Genomic DNA, 18627 nt, shown 5'->3' with positions numbered 1-18627 from the left:
ATGAATAAAGTGCTTAGATCAGCTTCAGGCATGTAGTGAACACCCAATAAACAGTCATCATTTCATTCCTCTGCTCTTCAGACACCACCCCAGAATGCCTCCTTGCCAATCGCCTCTGATCACCCCTCCTTCTTCTGTCCTCCCCTCCCCAACCCTACCCTCCAAACCCCCATGGCACAGGGTTGTTGCCACCCAGCAGCATCCCCAGGTACACCCCCTGGGTAGTTTCCTTGCCCACATTTAATATCAGACATGTTTGGAGCTCTGGGTTTTGGTTTTCTGGTGCCCTCTGATCTTCGAGTGCAGGAGATAGTGAGGAGATGGGTATGAGGGTCAAGAAGGGTGGGGGGTCATGACTCTGGCAATGTTGCAGGAATTGAAGGAGGAATAAAATATCCTTTGCTCTACCCAGACATACCACCAGTTGCTTTCTTATTTCCTTTATGGATTGAGCCAGCTAGTGCAAGCAGAAAGTCAAGGCCACAGTGAGTTTGGTGGGAAGCCAAGTGTAAGAGAGTCAGGATTAAAAGGCTGGAGGGGCAGAGGAGGCCAGCACAGGAGACGAGGAGAAGGGGCTTAGAAGAAAGGAGACCTGGGGAGCTGAACTGCACCTGCTCCTTGTGCCTGCTCTTGTCAGTTACTGGGGACATTGATAGGCTGACCCTGGAGCAGCTGCCTGCCTTGCCCCAAAACACTGATTCATTCTGGATGGTTCTTTCTCGATATCTCTTTTTTTGGTCTCAATACTTGGCTTGTGAGGATGGAAAGAGTTGGAAGCTGCTGGTCTCTGCCCCGTCAGCATCTCAGAGTAGGGTCATCAGCTCCTACAAGATGCCTGAGGAACCATGCACAAAATCCATCCTGTCCATTTTCTCCCAGGCAGCAATCTGGGGAGAAGGATGTGTGGCAGTGGAGGGTGGGGTGCATTTTAGATGAATTAATTGGTGGACATGGTCTTGAAATTCCTGAAGAGAAGAATGAAAACACAGCAGACAGTGTTACATAGAATACAATTCAACATTACATTGATTCCTTTAGGCTTCGGGTTAGATCAAATTCTCCCAAACAGAATAGCCATGGGGAGCATGATACAATCTAGTGAGCCTAAAACATGGAAGCTGGTTCTGTCCTTTGACCCACTGACGTGAAAAGAGTCATTGCAGGTGATGCTTTGTTGCAGAAATGTGGAGTCTGACCTGGGCTGCATTTCCAGATCAGGTGCATCCATACCTCAGCCTTCCATGGGGTAACAGGCATTGGCAAAAAATGTCCTGCCTCAGTGTGACCCTGGAACCTTTCCAGCTCATACTCATGTGGAGGATCCCAGTGGGGATGACGATGTTTGGGGATATTTCCTCATATTCTCTTTGCTGAGAAACTAGCTTGAGTGGGCAGGGAATGGAGGCAGGTACTGCTAGAGTCTGCAAATTGAGTCCAGAACCTGGACTTCTAGAGTTGTGGTTATCCCTAAACTTCCTTCCACTAAGACATCCATGATAGCAGTATCCAAATGGGCCCTCCTCATATAGCTGTGCCCAGGCTACAAGCTCCTGGGCAGAGGAAATGAGGCACCTGGAGTGTGGGTTTCCAGTGAGTGATCTGGAGCCCACCCCATTTGCTCCCATTTAAGAATGCATCAAGGAATGCAAGAGTAATATTACAGGGCCATCAAATCTGCATTTATCTCAGAAGAAGGGAAATGATCTGCAAGGTTTGTCACTGAGGCACTAAAACTACAATTAACGACATAGCACTTGCAACACTCCCAAGATTGGTCCTGACCACCTGTGTGCAGGGCTAGAGGTGAGCTAGAGACATGGCCACCCTGGCATGGGTCTCCATGAAGGCTATGGCCATCCTGGGTGAGCCTCAACGGCCATGAGTTCCCCAAACTCTGACTCCGTAGGTGGGTCAGGTAAGAGGTGGTCCCCATGACACAAGTGCTTGCCTCCATGGATTTTCTCACAATGCAGAAGGAACAAGGATGGATTCTGGCTCTGCATATGGAACTGCCATGCAGGATGGGGATATCTGGAGGGCCATGGTGACTGGGAAGGCCACAAGGCTGAGGAGTGAAGAGAATTAGCTCAAGACAAGGGTGATTCTGGTGCAGGATGCTCTCCTCTCACACCTCATTACCAAATGCTCTCCAGGGGTCTTTGGCCTAGGGCAGCGTGGCTGGCTCCCTCACAGGTACTGCTTCTGTTCTTTCACCTACGGGCCTCTTGGTTGCCACAGGGAGTTACAGAAGCACTTACTTCTCAGGGACTCTTTGCTTGCCAGGCCCTCTGGAAACCCACTTCCCGTCTCTACCATAGACACCAGGAGGCCCTCAATGTGCCTCCAGGAGAAGCTGCGCTAGGCACTTGGTGAAGAGGTGGGAAGCCAGGCAAGAGAGGGATGAAGTAAAAACATCTGGGAGGTCAGACAAATGGCCGTGCAGTTTCCTAATTCCATCATGCTTCTCCTTTCCCAAGCTACTCCTGCACACGCATAGCAGCTCCTGCTGCTTCCAATGCCGTTCTTCCCCCTCTTTGGTAAATCTTATCTTTCCTTTTGTTTTTGGGTTGGAGGACATGGCCTCCAGGAATTTCTCCGTCCTCTATCAAGTCTAGGGTAGACACCGCCTGTGTTCCCACACCCACCCACATTTCGCCAGTTGGCTTGGCTGCCTCTCTCACCTCGGGAAGCAAGAAGACAGCAGGGACCGTGTCTTGCCCCCAGCCAGGGCTTATCCCAGAGTGCGACATTTAATAAATGTTGGCTTTTATGGTGGGTGGGGGCAGGGATAACAGAAGTTGGAATTTTCTGACGTGAATTCCATCTCTAGAAACCTACAGATCATTCAGATATGGAACTTGATTCTCTCAATTTTGATCTTGATGGACGTGAAAGGGGAAACAACCTTACAGGATCCCTCTGTATCTTTCCATTTAGCTGTTCTAGATGCAGAGATAGATGCAGGGGTAGGAAAGAAATTAGGGCAACATGCATTTTGTCCTTGGCTAATGATCAAGTTCAGAGAAGACAGTGGTCAATGAGAAAGATAAGGTCAAGCGGAAACAGTGACATCCCCTAGCCTACCCCACTGCCTCTGATGTAAATATTATATAATTAGGAACTAAACTTCTTCAGCTGACTAACCCCTAGAGTCATGTTGTCATGTCCAGGGGCACGTGCCATCTTGGAGAGTGTTTTTCCCAGGCCTCCCTTCATTGTTCAGTCTTTGGAATGTTTGATACTTGTGATCTTGAAAGTCTGCTAAGGGAGCTAGGGCTGTCAAACCCAATGGGTCAGAGCTCAGCCATCCCTCCCTCCTCTGTAAAGGACCTCCGTGGGTCAGTTTTGGTTCCAGAAGTATGCAAATGAAGAATCCAGCTCTGGCACTCAGATATGTAAACATGAGGTTCTCCCTTGGGCATAGCCCACCTTCGAAGAATTTCCCAGCATGCATTGCACTTGGCAGAGAGAGTTGGATGAATGATGCCTGGATGCAGGGGCAGGGGGTTAGAGTGACCAAAGGGAAGGCCACAGCCGGGATCCAAGGAAGCATCAGTCAGAATAGAGATCAAGTGGATACATCTGGCAACATTCCCGGCTGCATGGAGGGTGGAGCCCCAAGCTCTATCTTCCCCACAGGGTCAGGAAGAGCATTTTCCTGGATCAGTTTTATGGCACCCCACAGAGGAGACAGGGATGTCGGATGTTGGTCATCAGATCTTCTCCCAGTCAAGGTGGCAGGGAGATGTGGAAACCACCATCAGCGAGTCAGGAAGAAGGACTTGAGGCTGCGTAAGAAATTCGACTTCTGTCTGTGCTTCTGTTTCTTTTTGATGATGGGCACCCACACCAGCCCGCACACCAGCATCATGAGTCCCAGGGACAGGAAGCCAGGCCCTACCATTTTGAGGATGGAGAGACTCTTGTCACTCAGCTTCAAGGTGTAGGCCAAGCAGGTGATGACCACGCCGAAAAGCAGGATGGCACCGCCCACTGACATGATAACGATGGGCTTGCGGTAGATTTCCCAGTTACTCCTGGGGGTGGTGGTCCAGACAGACTCACTCCTGGAGCTGATGCACAGGGAGCTGGCGGTCTGGCTGGGCAGCAGGTCCTTGGCTTCTGGAGACTTCTCATCGACCTCTAGAACCTTGGGGAGAGTCTCCATCGTCATGGTTGCTCAGGACTGGGCGCCTAGGACCGGCAATAGTTGGAAACAAGAGTGGAGCCAAAGGAATCCTCACACACCCTTCCTGTACTCAGCATCCATCTCTAGCCCCACTCTCAGTGGAGGGTGAACAAGGTTTTTGTGCTGAAGCCAAAAAAGAAAATGAAATGAAATTCACGTAAATAAGAAACCACCCAAGCTGGTATAATTTTTTTTTCTTGCAAGAGATAAATATTATAACATTTTATTCAATAGCTTTTAATATTTAAAACAAGGAACAGTGATGCCATTTTAGAAACAAACAAGTTATAGTTATAGTTTTTTGTTTGTTTGTTTGCTTGTTTTTTTTTTTTAGATGGAGTCTCCCTCTGTCACCCAGGCTGGAGTGCAGTGGCCGTGACCTCAGCTCACTGCAACCTCCACCTCCCGGGTTCAAGTGATTCTCCTGCCTCAGCCTCCTGAGTAGCTGTGATTCCAGGCACCTGCCATGAAGCCTGGCTAATTTGTGTATTCTTAGTAGAGATGGGTTTTCACCATGTTGGCCAGGCTGGTCTCGAACTCCTGACCTCAAGTTATCCACCTGCCTCGGCCTCCCAAAGTGCTGGGATTACAGGCATGAGCCACCGCACCCGGCCAGCTATATTTTGTTGAATGGCATTTTATTTTCAGACCCAACCACTTTCTAGTTGTCTGATCTTGATGGAATTACTCAACCTCTCTTTGCCTCAGTTTTCTTATCTATAAGATGAGGATAATGTTACTTCTTTCATAGAATTTTCAAAACGGTGTGAGTTAAGGGATGTAATGCATTGAAATAATGCCTAGCATATGGCAAGTACTCCATACATGATATCGTTTGTCTATTAGAAGAGTGATGCTTTACAGATAAATTCTGCATGTGTGTCCTGTGCCAGACACTGCATCAAACACTTCCTTTATTAAATTGAAACCTGACAATAAACCTGTGAATTAGGCATTAGTCCTGTTTTACTGATGAGATAGTGAAGCTTCAGAGAGGTGAAGCAACTTCTTGAAGATCACATGATAAGGAACAGCCTGAGCTCAGATTTGAACCCTGTCACTCCTACCAGGCTATGCATAGTCTGGAGAACACCGTTTCGTGCAGCCTGGGCTTTCACGTGCTCTGTCAGCAGAGGACAATGATGTCACAGGTTCACAGTGCAACCTTCTTTTTTTTGAGATGGAGTTTCACTCTTGTTGCCCAGGCTGGAGTGCAATGGGGTGATCTCAGCTGACTACACCCTCCGCCTCCCGGGTTCAAACGATCCTCCTGCCTCAGCCTCCTGAGTAGTGGGGATTACAGGCATGGACCACCACACCCAGTTAATTTTGTATTTTTAGTAGAGATGGGGTTTCTCCATATTGGTCAGGCTGGTCTTGAACTCCTGACCTCAGGTGATCTACCTGTCTTGGCCTCCCAAAGTGCTGGGATTACAAGCATGAGCCACTGTGCCTGGCCCCCACAGTGCAACCTTCTAAGATCTAAACGCCACCCTTCCCTACCCTCCATGTTAATTACATCAAGGCCAATTTCCAGCTTCCTGTTCTCAGGCCTGGAAAGGTATGGAGTCTCACTCAACTGCCCACCCCAGGGTCTAATCGAGAGCCCATCTGCATAGCTCTCAGCCACTGGGGCTCCCTCATCACTGACCCTGACTCAGGGGAGGTAGATGGTCACCCGTGTGGAGCAATTTCAGGGCTGGGCTGCAGAGAAGTACTGCTTGCCCGCCAAATACTTCACCAGACCAGTGCTTTCTCAAATTCTTTTAATGTCCGATTAAAGCATTTCTTTCTTTTTCTTTTCTTTTCTTTCTTTCTTTTTTTTTTTTTTTTTTTGAAGTGGAGTTTTGCTCTTGTTGCCCAGGCTGGAGTGCAGTGGTGCGATTTTGGCTCACTGCAACCTCCGCCTCCCAGGTTCAAGCGACTCTCCTGCCTCAGCCTCCTGAGTAGTTGGAATTACAGGTGCCCACCACCACACGCAGCTAATTTTTGTATTTTTAGTAGGGACAGGGTTTCACCATGTTGGTCAGGCTGGTCTTGAACTCCTGACCTCAGGTGATCCACCCTCCTTAGCCTCCCAAAGTGCTGGGATTACAGGTGTGAGCCACCGCACCCAGCCTAGATTAAAGCCTTTCATTTCATAATCAGAAATGTGGGTTCAAGGCAAAGGTCTATATATTTACAACAAGATAATAAGATGTAAATGACTGATATTAGATACTTTCCTGAGGATAGATTCTGTTTGAGAGAGCCCAGGTTCCCTGCCTGGAGGTTTCACAAAGTTACTGCCCTGATTCATCTTTCAGATGTCTCCAAGGTGTCTGTACAGTGCTTTGTACCCCAGAGATTTTACACATCTTTAATTGAATGAGTAAGTAAATGAACAACTCTCTCTCCTTTCTTTCCCTTCCTCTTCCTTCCACTGGTTGCTAAGGACAAACACAGGACCTGCTCCACTTATATAGAAACCACTTACACACTTATTTATCTTCTAGCAGGAGCCTGGTGCCTCCCCTGCAGTAAGCTCAGGTGGTTGCTGCTCTCTGGGACAGAGCCCACAGGCTCTCTCCTCCTGTACCCTGAGTCCTCAAGCTCTCTGGCTGTTCTCTGAGGGTCCCTTGCCTGCTTGGGATGACTTTCCTTAAGCAGCTCTCCGAGGCTTCTGCTCTTTCTGCCTCTTCAGATGAAGAGGGAGACCTTGGCCTCTGGACCTTGGCTTCTACCTTCTTTCTTGGCCAAGAATCCTGCGATTCCTCCTCTGGCTTCTTCTTCTGTTTCCTGTTGGGCTACTCATGCCCCACTCACGTCAGCATTTACAAATATCTCTATTTATGAGTGGGATGTGGGAGATTTCTTTCCATAGCAAAAAATTGTATTGGGGAAGGTGGGCTATTCATCCTGGTCACCATGAAACCTTGGTCAAGAGGAAGGGGCAGGTTGCAGATAAATGTAACATGTATCAGGGCTTGGGAGCCACCAGCTCCGGACACATGTTACACAGAGAGGAGTCCTTTACTGAATGGGTTCTCCTTCAATCCTTCCGACAACGTCAATTTCAGCGGAGTCCCTCCAACCTGTTCATTCCAACCCTCACTGCTCAGGCCTGAACTTTTCTGAACTAGTGTCTTCCCTGACCCCAAGAATAATGATTCCATTCTCTAGAACAAGCAGTTACAGATCCCTCACCATTAACAGGGGGAAATAGGAGTTGTAACCAAGGCCTTCGGAATTTGGCCTTGGTAATGTTACAGTTTGGATCTCTGCTTCCTAAGACTCTGAAAATATTACAAGGTGCTTTTGTAACTGTAGGCACCCAGTGTGTGCTTCCCTTTGGAGCCTGTGGTATATTTGCATAAGCAAAGTAGCCATTTAAAAAGTGATTTTTTTCCCCCTGTGGGCTTGGGAGTAGGGATGGGTTCATAAAGCTGTTAGGAGACTTTGTGCTGGTTACTGCAATCTGGTCTCATGTGAGGATGTTTGATCATCTTCAGCAGAATTTATTTTTCTCAGTAGTCATTTCCATCCCTTTTCAGTGAAGACATGGGGCAATATGATGGCTGTTTCCCAAGGCTGGAAAGGTTGTGATGAAGGAATTAAATGCAGTGATTCTCAGTGGTGCCAGAGGAGATAGCTGGGGCTGGGCAGGGGAAGGGCTTGCTCCTGGGAGCTGCCATCTGGGAGTGAGGGGGCTCAGGAACAGGAAGTGTTGAACTGGAGGCTGGGGCCACTGCAGGGACATTGGACTGTAGATTCTGAGAGAGGAAAATGGGCCTTGCTGGAAGTAACTAAGACCTTCTTTCTGGCTCTGCAACGCGGTCGCTAGTTCAGTCTCATTTTCTAGGGGCAGAGACTGAGGCCCAGTGGGGTTTAGGAGCTTGGCGAACTATACCAACCCCTGCATCAGGCCAAGGTCTTCGGCCTCAAAGCTCCTTGCACTGCACAGCAGCTAGTCTAGATGGGTCCCGAAGGTTCCTCAACTACAAGAATCTTGAGATTTTCACTTTGTGGCTCCATCCTGTAGTAAAATAATCTCTCAATGAATACAGAATGACTTAGATTCATAACCCCCTAACATTGACCACCACGTGATGTGAGAAAGAAGAATTCTGTTGTAAGTTTTTCATAACGTTACATTTATTCAGTTTGAAGGACTATTTTTTATTCTGAGATCATAATGTAATGGAGTGGAGTCCTTCCTTGGCATTAGAATAGTCTTCATTTTATGAAATAATTATGATGGAAGAGGATCATTGGTTTTGTTAGTAACTGCTCAGAAAAAAATTGGCCACTATGTAGATGTCTGTCTGTCTATCTATCTATCTATCTATCTATCTATCTATCTATCTATCTATCATCATCATCTATCTGCAATGGTCCATGAAATCCCAAAGAAAAGCAACTATCCATTTGTTGGGAGGGAGGATGTGTCTTTGGGAGAGTGAATGGGCAGGGAGGCACTTCTAGGCAATGACTGAAAGAGAAGAAGTTCTCTTCCCCTGAGCAGAGGGAATGCCTACCCTCCTCTCCCTCCCACACTACTCTCTGTAACTGTGACCAGGAAAAAGGCAAGGAGCATCTATAAACAGAGGCAGGCAGGCAGGGCAGGGCTGTGAGTGGAACTCTGTACTGGGAAGAATTAAGCCTACTTATTCACAGTTCCAGCAAGTCACTAAACTTACTTGCAGAAGCTGCTTGTGATGGAAAGACCCAGGTCTTTGGCATCAGAGCGACCACAATTTGAACGCAGTTTGCCACTTACATGCTGTGGGACCTCAGTCAGGTTACTTCAGCCCCTGAGCCTTACGAGCCCCATATAAAACAGGGATAATGGAGTGTCTACCTCATAGGGTTGCGGTGACAGTCAAATTTCAAGTAACACTGCTATATTGTCTGACACATTCTACGTGTTCAGGAAATGGCCTTTGTTGCCATTGCAATTATTTTCTTTCTGGGTCTCTGTTTTTCCATTTATAAAATGAAGGAGTTTTCTTAGCTATTTCAGATAAGTCTATAGGTAATGAATCAGCTTGAAATCTGAAAACTGAGGTTTTCAGAAAATCACCAATTCATGGGCTGTAGGAGTTTTATAACATTTTATTAAAGCCCCAATAAGATTCCCTTTTTTGTGTATACCAGGGCTTTTTAACAATGGCACTGTTGGCATTGTGGATTGGAAAATGGATTGCTGTGGCAGACTATAGGATTGTAGGATGTTTGTATTGTAGGATAGTTAGCAACATTCCTGCCCTCTACCCACTAGATGCCAACAGTACCTCTTCCTCCCTGTTGTTATCATCAATAAACAACAATAAAATATATCTCCAGACATTGCAAAAGTCCCCTGGGGTGGGCAAGATCAATGTGGTGAATCAAAGGCTGCTCTGGCCAGCCTTTCCTCCTGCCTAGCTTGAAAATTCAGGATAGAGGCTGGGCTTCCTCATCTTCTACCCCACGGCACCTGGCTCACAGCCTGGCACTTGGCAGTTGCTCAGAGGACGTGGTCCAGATGCTGCAGCTCTGTCGGGGACAAGGTAACACTCAGGGGGCTGGTCCAGTGAGAACCACCCTTTTCCACTTCAATTAAGTTACTGGTAGTTTGGTTTGTGTGATTCAGGAGATCCTTCACTCACTGTAGGGAGTTGAATTGTGGCCCCCAAAAGATATGTCTACCCAGAACCTCAGAATGTGACCTTATGTGGAATAAGGGTCATTGCAGATACAATTAAGATAAGGATCTTGAGATTAAAACATCCTGAGTGAGAGTAGGTTCTAAATCCAATGATTGGCATCCTCCTTCTAAGAGAAGGGAGAAGGGAATTTGACACACAGAGGGGAAGGCTATGTGCAGAGGAGAGATGGAAGGAATGTTTCTACAAACCAAGGCATGCCAAGGGTTGCTTGAGGCTGGGAGAGAGGCAAGGAGTGGATTCTCCCTCTGAGCCTCCGGAAAGACCCAACCCCACTAACACCTTAATTTTAGACTTCTGGCCTCTAGGAATGTGAGACCTTCAATTTCTGTTGTTTCAAGTCACCAAGTCTGTGGCAATTTGTCATGGCATCCCTAAAAAATAAGTATACTCAGTTTCCTTTAAGGTCCTGATGCCCCAGACTGGGCAAGGACTGAGGCTCCAGAGAGGATGGGCCTATGGAGGAGCAGGAGAAGCCTGGAGTTGCAGGGCCTCCTGGACTCACCTCAGATTTGAATGTCAGCTCGCCTGCAGGGCAGCAACTGGAGAAGGGCGGATGGGTCCTTCTCCCCTGGAGGCCAGTTTGGAGCTTCAGAAGGCTGAGTTAGTGGGTGGGGACTTAATTACAGTACACAACCAGGCTGAGCAGGCTGCAGGCTGGCACCAAGAAACAGTGCCAGTCTGGGACTATACAGCAACCAGAAGCCAGACAGAGAAAGAATGCATGCGATGTGATCTCATTTCCGTAAAATTCAAATATGTGTAAAACAGTCTATGCTATGAGAGCTTAGGATAGTGGCTGCCTTTGGTGGGGGTAGTGACTGGAATGGGGACTTTTGAGGTGCTGGCAACGTTCTGATTCTTTTTTTTTTTTGAGTCGGAGTTTTGCTCTTGTTGCCCAGGCTGGAGTGCAATGGCATGATCTCGGCTCACCACAACCGCCGCCTCCTGGGTTCAAGTGATTCTCCTGCCTCAGCCTCCCGAGTAGCTGGGATTACAGGCATGTGCCACCGTACCCAACTAATTTTGTATTTTTTAGTAGAGATGGGGTTTCTCTATGTTGGTCAGGCTGGTCTCGAACTCCCAACCTCACGTGATCTGCCCACCTCAGCCTCCCAAAGTGCTGGGATTACAGGCGTGAGCCACCACACCTGGCTATGTTCTGATTCCTGACCTGGCAGCTGGCTACAAGGGTGTGTACTACTGGCACAGTACACTTGAGTTGTGACCGTTTTTGTGTGTGTGCAATCTATGTCAATAAAATGCTTAAACAAAGACAATTAAAAGATATAACTAAATGCAATACGTTCCTTCCTTTGGATTCTGATTAGAACAAGCCAATTGTACAAAGGCACTGGGGATAATTAGGGAAGTTTGAACATGGACTTGGATACGTCTCAGCCTCAGTGTGAACCATGATTCCTTTCCCTTTTCCATAAGCAGATTTATCCCTAGAGCTCTGTGACCTTCCATCCCCCAAACAGCACTGGTTTTCCCTAGGTAGTTGCTGACCTCTAAGGTCAAATCAACTGCATAGACCCTTAGTGCTAAGAGGATGAGAGGGGGTCTGGGGATCCACCTGACAGGCCCAGAACCCCGGAGTGATGATCCCTGACTGTATAACTCGGGGCCCACTTCCTGGTTTAAAGAAATAACTTATTCACCTCTTACATGGATATGTGGTAGGGACAGGGATGCCAGACAAGAAAAGGGAAGGGAAGAGGGTGGAAAAAACACAGAGGACAATTGATTTTCAACAAATGCATCAAAGCAATTCAACGTGGAAAGGAAAGTCATTTCAACAAATGGTGCTGGAACAACTGGATATTCACATGGAAAAAAGAATGAAACTTGATCCCACTTGACGTCATCAACAAAAACTAGAGCTGGATCCTTGGTCTAACCTAAATGTAAAAGTTAAAACTATAAAGATTTTTGGGGAAACCACAGGAGAAAAATCTTTGTGACCTGGGGACAGGCATAGATTTTGTAGACAAGATAGAGACAGAAAAAAAAATCAATAAAATAGATATCATCAAAATTTAAAATGCCTGCTCATTAGATGACACCATGAAGGAAATGAATAGGCAAACTCTGAACTGTGACAAAATATTTACAAAATATGTATCTGGGCTGTGCACAGTCGTTCATACCTGCAATCTAATCCTAGCACTTTGAAAGGCCGAGGCAGCAGATCACTTGAGGTCAGGAGTTCGAGACCAGCCTGGCCAACATGGTGAAACTCTGTCTCTGCTAAAAATACAAAAAATCAGCTGGGTGTGGTGGTGCACGCCTATAATCCCAGCAACTCGGGAGGCTGAGGCACGAGAATCACTTGAAACTGGCAGATGGAAGTTGCAGTGAGCTGAGATCTCGCCACTGCACTCCAGCTTGGGCAATGGGGCGAGATTCCATCTCAAAAAAAAAAAAAAGTATCTGTCAATGCTACATATGATTAATAGACAAAGAGCCCAGTTAAAATGGGCCAAATGTTTAAATAAACTCATTACAATATAACAAGTGAACAAGGAACCCAGGAAAAAGTGCTTGACATTGATGTTTAACAGGAAAATACAAATTAAAGCCACAACGAGACATCACCACACATGCACTACAATGGATAAAATGTGAAAATCTCACAATGCCGTAGGTTGGTGTGAACGTGGAACAACCCGAGCTGGTGGGAATGTAAAATCGGTTGTTTTTTACAAAGTTAAATATACGTCTACCCTTTGACCCAGCAGTTCCGCTTCCAAATGTTTATTTGTCCCAGAGAAATGAAAAGGCATGTCTGCAAAAAGACTTCTCTAAGAATAGTCATAAAAGCTTTATTCATAATAGCAAAAAAAAAAAAAGAAAAGAAAAAAAAAGAAAAAGAAAAAGAAAACAACCCAAATGTCCCTCAACAGAAGAAAGGATAAATGGTTGTATAATCACACAATGGAATGTTACTAAGCAGTAGAAAGGAGCTAACTTCTGAAGCGCACAACAGCATGGATGAGCCACACAGACATGCTGGGTGGAAGAGATCGGATATGAAAGAGTACCTATATGGCATGTTTCCATCTACCTGGCATTCTGAAGCCAGCTAAGAACTAATTAAGGTGGCAAAGCTCAGAAAATGGTTGTGGGGCTTGAGGAGAAACCAACTGGAAGATACACGAGGAAATTTCCCAGGGTCGATGGACATGTTCTATGCGGTGACATTGGTGGGGGTTGCATGAGGGACCCATTTGTCAATATGGTGTTGTTAGATCTGTGCATTTCTTTTTCTTTTTCTTTTTTTGAGACAGAGTTTTGCTCTGTTGCCCAGGCTGGAGAGCAATGGCGAGATCTCAGCTCACGGCAACCTCTGCCTCCCGGGTTCATGCCATTCTCCTGCCTCAGCCTCCCTAGTAGCTGGGACTACAGGCGCCGCCACCACCATGCCTGGCTAATTTTTTCTATTTTTAGTAGAGATGGGGTTTCACCGTGTTAGCCAGGATGGTCTCAATCTCCTGACCTCATGATCTGCCCGCCTTGGCCTCCCAAAGTGCTGGGATTACAGACGTGAGCCACTGCGCCCAGCGTTGTTTTTTTTTTTTTTTTTTTTTTAACTACAGAAAGTTAGAAACTGACTAGCACCGCTTTACCAAGTCACTGGTCCTGTTCCTTCCCACCCAGTGGTTGTAAAAATCTCCCTTTGATATTACAGCCAGGTGTTAGGATGGAAGTAGCTCACAAGGCGGCATGGAGGCAGCTGTGAAGGGGCAAAGGCAGGACACACTGACCAACTCCTCCCTGCCTCCCTTCTTTGGCCTAAGTGACCGCTCACCTCGCCAAGGCAGGCTTCCTTCTGCTGGCCGAAGTTCCTACAAAAATCTCCAATGTACCTCAGCTGCTTCTCCAAAGCCAAAGAAGCCATGCGGCTGGGGAGGGCAGGTGCTTTTTATACAATAATAAAAACTACCATTTATCAAATGCTTAGTGTGTGGTGGGAGCCACGCCAAATGCTTTGTCTGCATTGCCTCATTTCATCCTCCCACCCAGTCACTCCTCTGGGGAAGCCATATTCTTGCCCCACTTTGCAGGTGAGGAAACTGAGGATCAGAGAGATATAAGTGACTTGCCCAAGATGACTCACAGATGAGGAGAGCATCTGGATTGGAATGTGAGTTTTGCAGCCAGCCTGGCTCCAGACTCTGTGTTCAAGTCTATTCCGCCCCTCTTTGGGGCGGTTTTAACGTTTATTTTCAAATTATGGGAAAAGCAAGTGAGGAGGATGCCCAAAGTGGGACATAGTGAACAGAACTGCAGCCTTGGCTGAGGAGGTAGGCCTAGGACTGTTGGTTACAGCTGCCAAGGACGCCGGGGTCCCCGAGCTGGGGCCAGCAAGCAGCAAGAGGCCAGCAAGGGGCCTGTGGCACAGTGGCCTTAAAGTCACCACTGTCACCATGCCACAAATCCAACATAAGATGCCTGGCATGTGCCACTTTCTTCGCCTGGGGAGTCTCTTTTAATCCTCTGCTTTAGGAAGGTAATACTATTATCATTCCCATTTTGCAGCTAGGAGCACAGGCTCAGAGCTGCCAGCCTCCAAATCCTGATTTTTTTTTTTTTTTTTTTGAGATGGAGTTTCGCTCTTTTGCCCAGGCTAGACTGAAGTGGTGTGATCTTAGCTCACTGCAACCTCCACCTCCCAGGTTCAAGCTATTCTCCTGCCTCAGCCTCCTGAGTAGCTGGGATTACAGGTGCATGCCACCACGCCTGGCTAATTTTTGGATTTTTAGTAGAGACGGGGTTTTGCCATGTTGGCCAGGCTGGCCTCGAACTCCTGACCTCAGGTGATCCACCTCCCTCAGCTTCCCAAAGTGCTAGGATTACAGGCGTGAGCTACTACGCCCGGCCAATCCTGCTCTTTTATTTATGCTTTCTCAAGGAGAGGGCCCTGCCTTTTTTTCTCCTTGTTTTCTTCACCGCCTTCCTTGCATTCTACCACGCTATACCTGTACATCTCCACCTCCGAACTCACTCCCCAGCCTTTCCCTGATGCTGTCCTCCTTCGAACGTGCTGAAATACAGTTGGTATTAATAGGGTTGTCAGATTTAGAGAATAAAACTACAAGGTGTCCAGTTACAGTTCAGCCTCAGATCAACAACGGATAGTTTTTTTCATGTAAGAATGTTCCAGTATTGCATGGGACCAACACATGCAAAAAATGTATTTGTTGTTTGACAAATTCAAATTGAACTGGGCATCTGGCAATACATCTGGCACCCCTAATATTGTAAGAGATCCCGCTGTGCTGCTGTGCTTGGGCCTGGAGTTATCTGGCCCTTCCTGAGCTTCTGCCCCTCAGGCCCCACCATCTAGAGAGCTCTGATAGCACCTGGGCTATTCTGGAAGTTGCAAGAGCTGAAAGCAGAGGAGAGAGGCACACATTACCTCACTGCTGGGAGGCTGGGCCCAGCGAGGGGAGTCTGGGGGAGAAGCGGGGAAGGCAGGATGGAAGTGGTGGGAATAACACCATGTATTATTCATGTGGAAGACCCAGAGTGGTAAGAAGTGGAGGGTCCTCCTGTTTCCCTCACGGAGTCCCCATTAAGGCCCCACCCAGCTCCAGCTTGCCAGTGGTCGTCCCCACGGTCCCTTATCTTCTCTGGCGGTGCTGTCTTCCCCTCACCAGGACATTCAGTTGGTGACTGTCCACCCCTCTGATAAGGTGAGTGGGGGCCAAGTGTCTGGGCTAATAGAAGCTAGAGGATTTCTGAGTAAGCCGCTGCTGTCACCATGGCCATAGCCACCCATCTGTCACCTGCTCATAGCGCTTCTAGGAAGGGAAGTTTCCCAAAGGTCACAGTCAACCTAGAGGGTGCCACCCACCTCCCTTGTTGGGCCACCCAGCTGGTGCCCAGACCCTGGCCAGTGACAGGGTAGAAAAATAGCTCGGGCGATTGCGTGTGTGACCACGGCTGGCTTTACCCGGATGCAGGGTCCTCACGGCACACAGTTGCCTGACTGAGCCACGTCTTTGTCCATGTTTGCATGTGCCTGCCTTGTTCCCCCTGTCTGAGATAAAACTCCCGAGGCAGCCAACGCACTCCACCTTGTTTTTCTGGCACCTGCCCCAGACACCTGCCACAGCTGCAAGAGGAAGACATTGGCAGCTGCAGAGGTCTGACACAGGGTGCTCAGGAGGACGGCTGGGGTCCGAGATTCCACCCATGTACTCCGGGGTCTGGGGGGTGGCCTTGCACTTTACTGTCTGGCTTTTTTGCTTCTTCTTCCACTTAGATTTGGGAGGAGAGTCCCTGCCCAGCCCTTCCCACAATGGCTGCTAAGAGTGAAGGCTGGATGCTACAGACGCAGGACTGAAGCAGCCCTCTGCCCACAAATTCCCTTCTTCCCGGTACACAGCAAGGGGCAGCCCCCCTTCCTCTGGCCACCACTGTCTGCCAAGACCCTCAGCAGGCAGTGCCTCCAGGCTGACTTCACCCACTTCCAGGGCATAGCCCCCTCTTCTCCGCTTGTTGTTCATGCTTGCCTTCCAACCCCAGTTTAAAGACAACACGCTCCAAAGCAAAGTTAAAACCTGCTCCTTCCTCCAGCGAGATGGAAGGAAGGGCAGAGGGAAACGTTCCCTCCTTACTTACTGTCCTCGATGTCCCAGGGGAGGATGGGGGACCTGGGAATCACTTGGTGCTCGTGCAAGGAGGAAGCCGGCAATGAGTTTCTGCTCAAGTCCATGCCAGCCGGAGAAAGCCACCCTGACCACGTCCAGAAGTCAGTGTGTTGTGAATCCCAGCAACTGAGCAGGCTCCAGCAGGGATGGATGAGCTCACCAGGCGATGGCCTAATGGGTTAACTCTTTGCGAGCTGCTGGCATGGGTCCTTGGACTGTGGCTTTCTCAGCTCTGCTCAGCCACAATTAGATGAATCTTGTGAAAAATTCATGATGCTTCTCTGCAGTCTGTCTTCAAGTTTCATGGAGGCGTGTGTTCCGTTGGTGCCTGGGCAGGGCAGCTTCTCCTGACCCAGGCTCAGAAGTCAGAGGACCTGGAGTTTCTGGATTGGTGGAGGTGTGTGGTGGCCATGGTGGTGGGGATGAGTTGCCAAAGAGTGGATCAGACCCTCCGGCTGACTCAGGCTACACTGGCTCTGTTCAGTGCAGGCCTTAATAATTTGATCTGGGAACTCTCTGTGTTCTGGATGTTGGAGGGGGCACATGCAGACTTAGAAAACATCCTTGGTTGCAAGATGGCAGGGACACTTCTTGGAACTTTCCAATGCATAGGTGGGCACCCTATGTTACAAACTGCCAGGAGCCCACAACACGACTTACCTCCATCCCAGGCCCGACATCTCAAATAGAGGCAAAAGAGCTTGTTCCCCATCGCTCTTCCAATCATTCCTCATGGTGCCCTGTTGCTTTTTATGGGATGCCTGCTGCCACAATGATGAGAAGAGAATGATGCAAATCAGTGCAAGGAGGATGAAAAGGTTTTCTCCTCTATAAACCTTTACCAGACTGTGCTTGGGGAAGCTGGGTGTGAGCTGTTGAGTGGCCAGTTCTCAAGATGCTGACGGATACACTGAGGTCAGCAAAATTGCCTATGATTCTGGAAGGCATGCTGGCTTCTGCCCTGGCCCACACTAACCTGAGAACGTGGGCAACTGTTGTTCCTCAGGATAACTGGTGGGTGGGCATTCTTGCTACTGGGAACAGTACCCTGAGGGGCTTCCTCTGTGGTCTGCCGGGAGGGCTTTCCTAGGAGCCATCCAAGGAAGCTGCTGTCAAGGCAGGTATGAGACTCTCCCATATTTGGCATCTTGAGTTCCTCATCTGTGCAATGAGCAGGAGATTCTGAGCCTAGAAGGCTCTGTAGAGGTTGCTGTGTGATCCATGCCTAGAGAAGCAGAGAGCTAGGAGGATGAGCCTGTCCCCTGAGCTGCTGTGAGGGATCAGGCTGAGTACGCCCTCTGTCCTCTGTGAAGATGAGCATCTCTGCTCAGGGCAATGAGCAGGGAGAGGCCTGCCTTGAGTGTCCAGGGGAACTTGACTTTGAAGGTTTTTGAGGATGTGAGTTGCTTTGCCTTAGGTGCCTCTGACTTTATACTCAAATCAGTTTGTAAAACCAAGTGGCCTGGCTCGCAGAGGAACCCTAGAGTGAATTATTTCGCAATACAAATAATCAAATGATTTATTTATTTATTTTTACAAAGTTCGGGCTATTCCCCCACCCTCTGCAGGGCACAGCAGTGTGGCAGAGTAATACCATCCTAAGTTAAACCCTTATTCATCACTCCCTCCATGTCAGGCACTCTTCTAAGCACTTTATATATATAGCAATTCACTTATTTCCCATACAACTCCATGAGGTAGCCATGTGAGGTATATTGCTATCTCTGTATTTGGCCTTGGACGAATTACTTCTCTGGGCCTTAATTTCCTCATGTATTCATTGAGTGGGATCATTACTACATCACAGAGTTTTTATGAAGATTAAATGAGGAAATGCTCATAGCAAGTGCTTAAAGAATATATACATAATATATATGCACATAATACACATGTGTATAAGTACATATTTAAATATAAATGTAAATTGGAGGGGCAGCAAGCATCAGAGGAGAACATGTCCAGGGTAGAAGCTGTTCTGTCTGCAGACCCCCTTCCTAGCAGGACAGATGAGGAGGCATGAGGAGCCATCATGGTCCCTGGGCAGCTGACTCCAGTGTCCCGGGATGAAGAGGCCGCTACTGCAGCTGTG

General features: G+C 48.0%; 2 protein-coding genes across 6 annotated transcripts in view; one reads left to right on the top strand and one right to left on the bottom strand.

Annotated features, from left to right (window-relative positions):
- Positions 1-18627, top strand: part of LOC134729455 (uncharacterized) — a 151353-nt gene that overhangs the window by 91665 nt on the left and 41061 nt on the right. For 2 of the 5 annotated variants that reach the window (XR_010110556.1, XR_010110554.1), the window contains one exon: positions 4524-6846. The exons of the other annotated variants lie outside the window; for them this stretch is intronic. The gene's annotated coding sequence lies outside the window, so the exon portion shown is untranslated. Of the gene's footprint in view, positions 1-4523; positions 6847-18627 lie in introns of those variants that run through there. 5 annotated transcript variants of the gene reach the window in all.
- PIRT (phosphoinositide interacting regulator of transient receptor potential channels) lies at positions 994-16698 on the bottom strand. The gene is made up of 2 exons (XM_003818105.6): positions 16510-16698; positions 994-4312 (listed from the first exon to the last, which is right to left on the bottom strand). The coding sequence occupies exon 2, from the start codon at positions 4172-4174 to the stop codon at positions 3761-3763; it is 414 nt and encodes a 137-aa protein (XP_003818153.3). The 5' UTR covers positions 4175-4312; positions 16510-16698; the 3' UTR covers positions 994-3760.

This window comes from Pan paniscus, chromosome 19 (genome assembly GCF_029289425.2).
Source record: "Pan paniscus chromosome 19, NHGRI_mPanPan1-v2.0_pri, whole genome shotgun sequence".
NCBI lineage: Eukaryota > Metazoa > Chordata > Mammalia > Primates > Hominidae > Pan > Pan paniscus.
The sequence above is the reverse complement of the archived record's forward strand: the minus strand, read 5'-3'. Positions and strand labels throughout refer to the sequence as shown.

What these genes read in the sequence shown, in the direction of transcription:
- PIRT (XM_003818105.6), bottom strand. Translation starts at nt 4,174, where the DNA reads ATGACGATGGAGACTCTCCCCAAGGTTCTAGAGGTCGATGAGAAGTCT.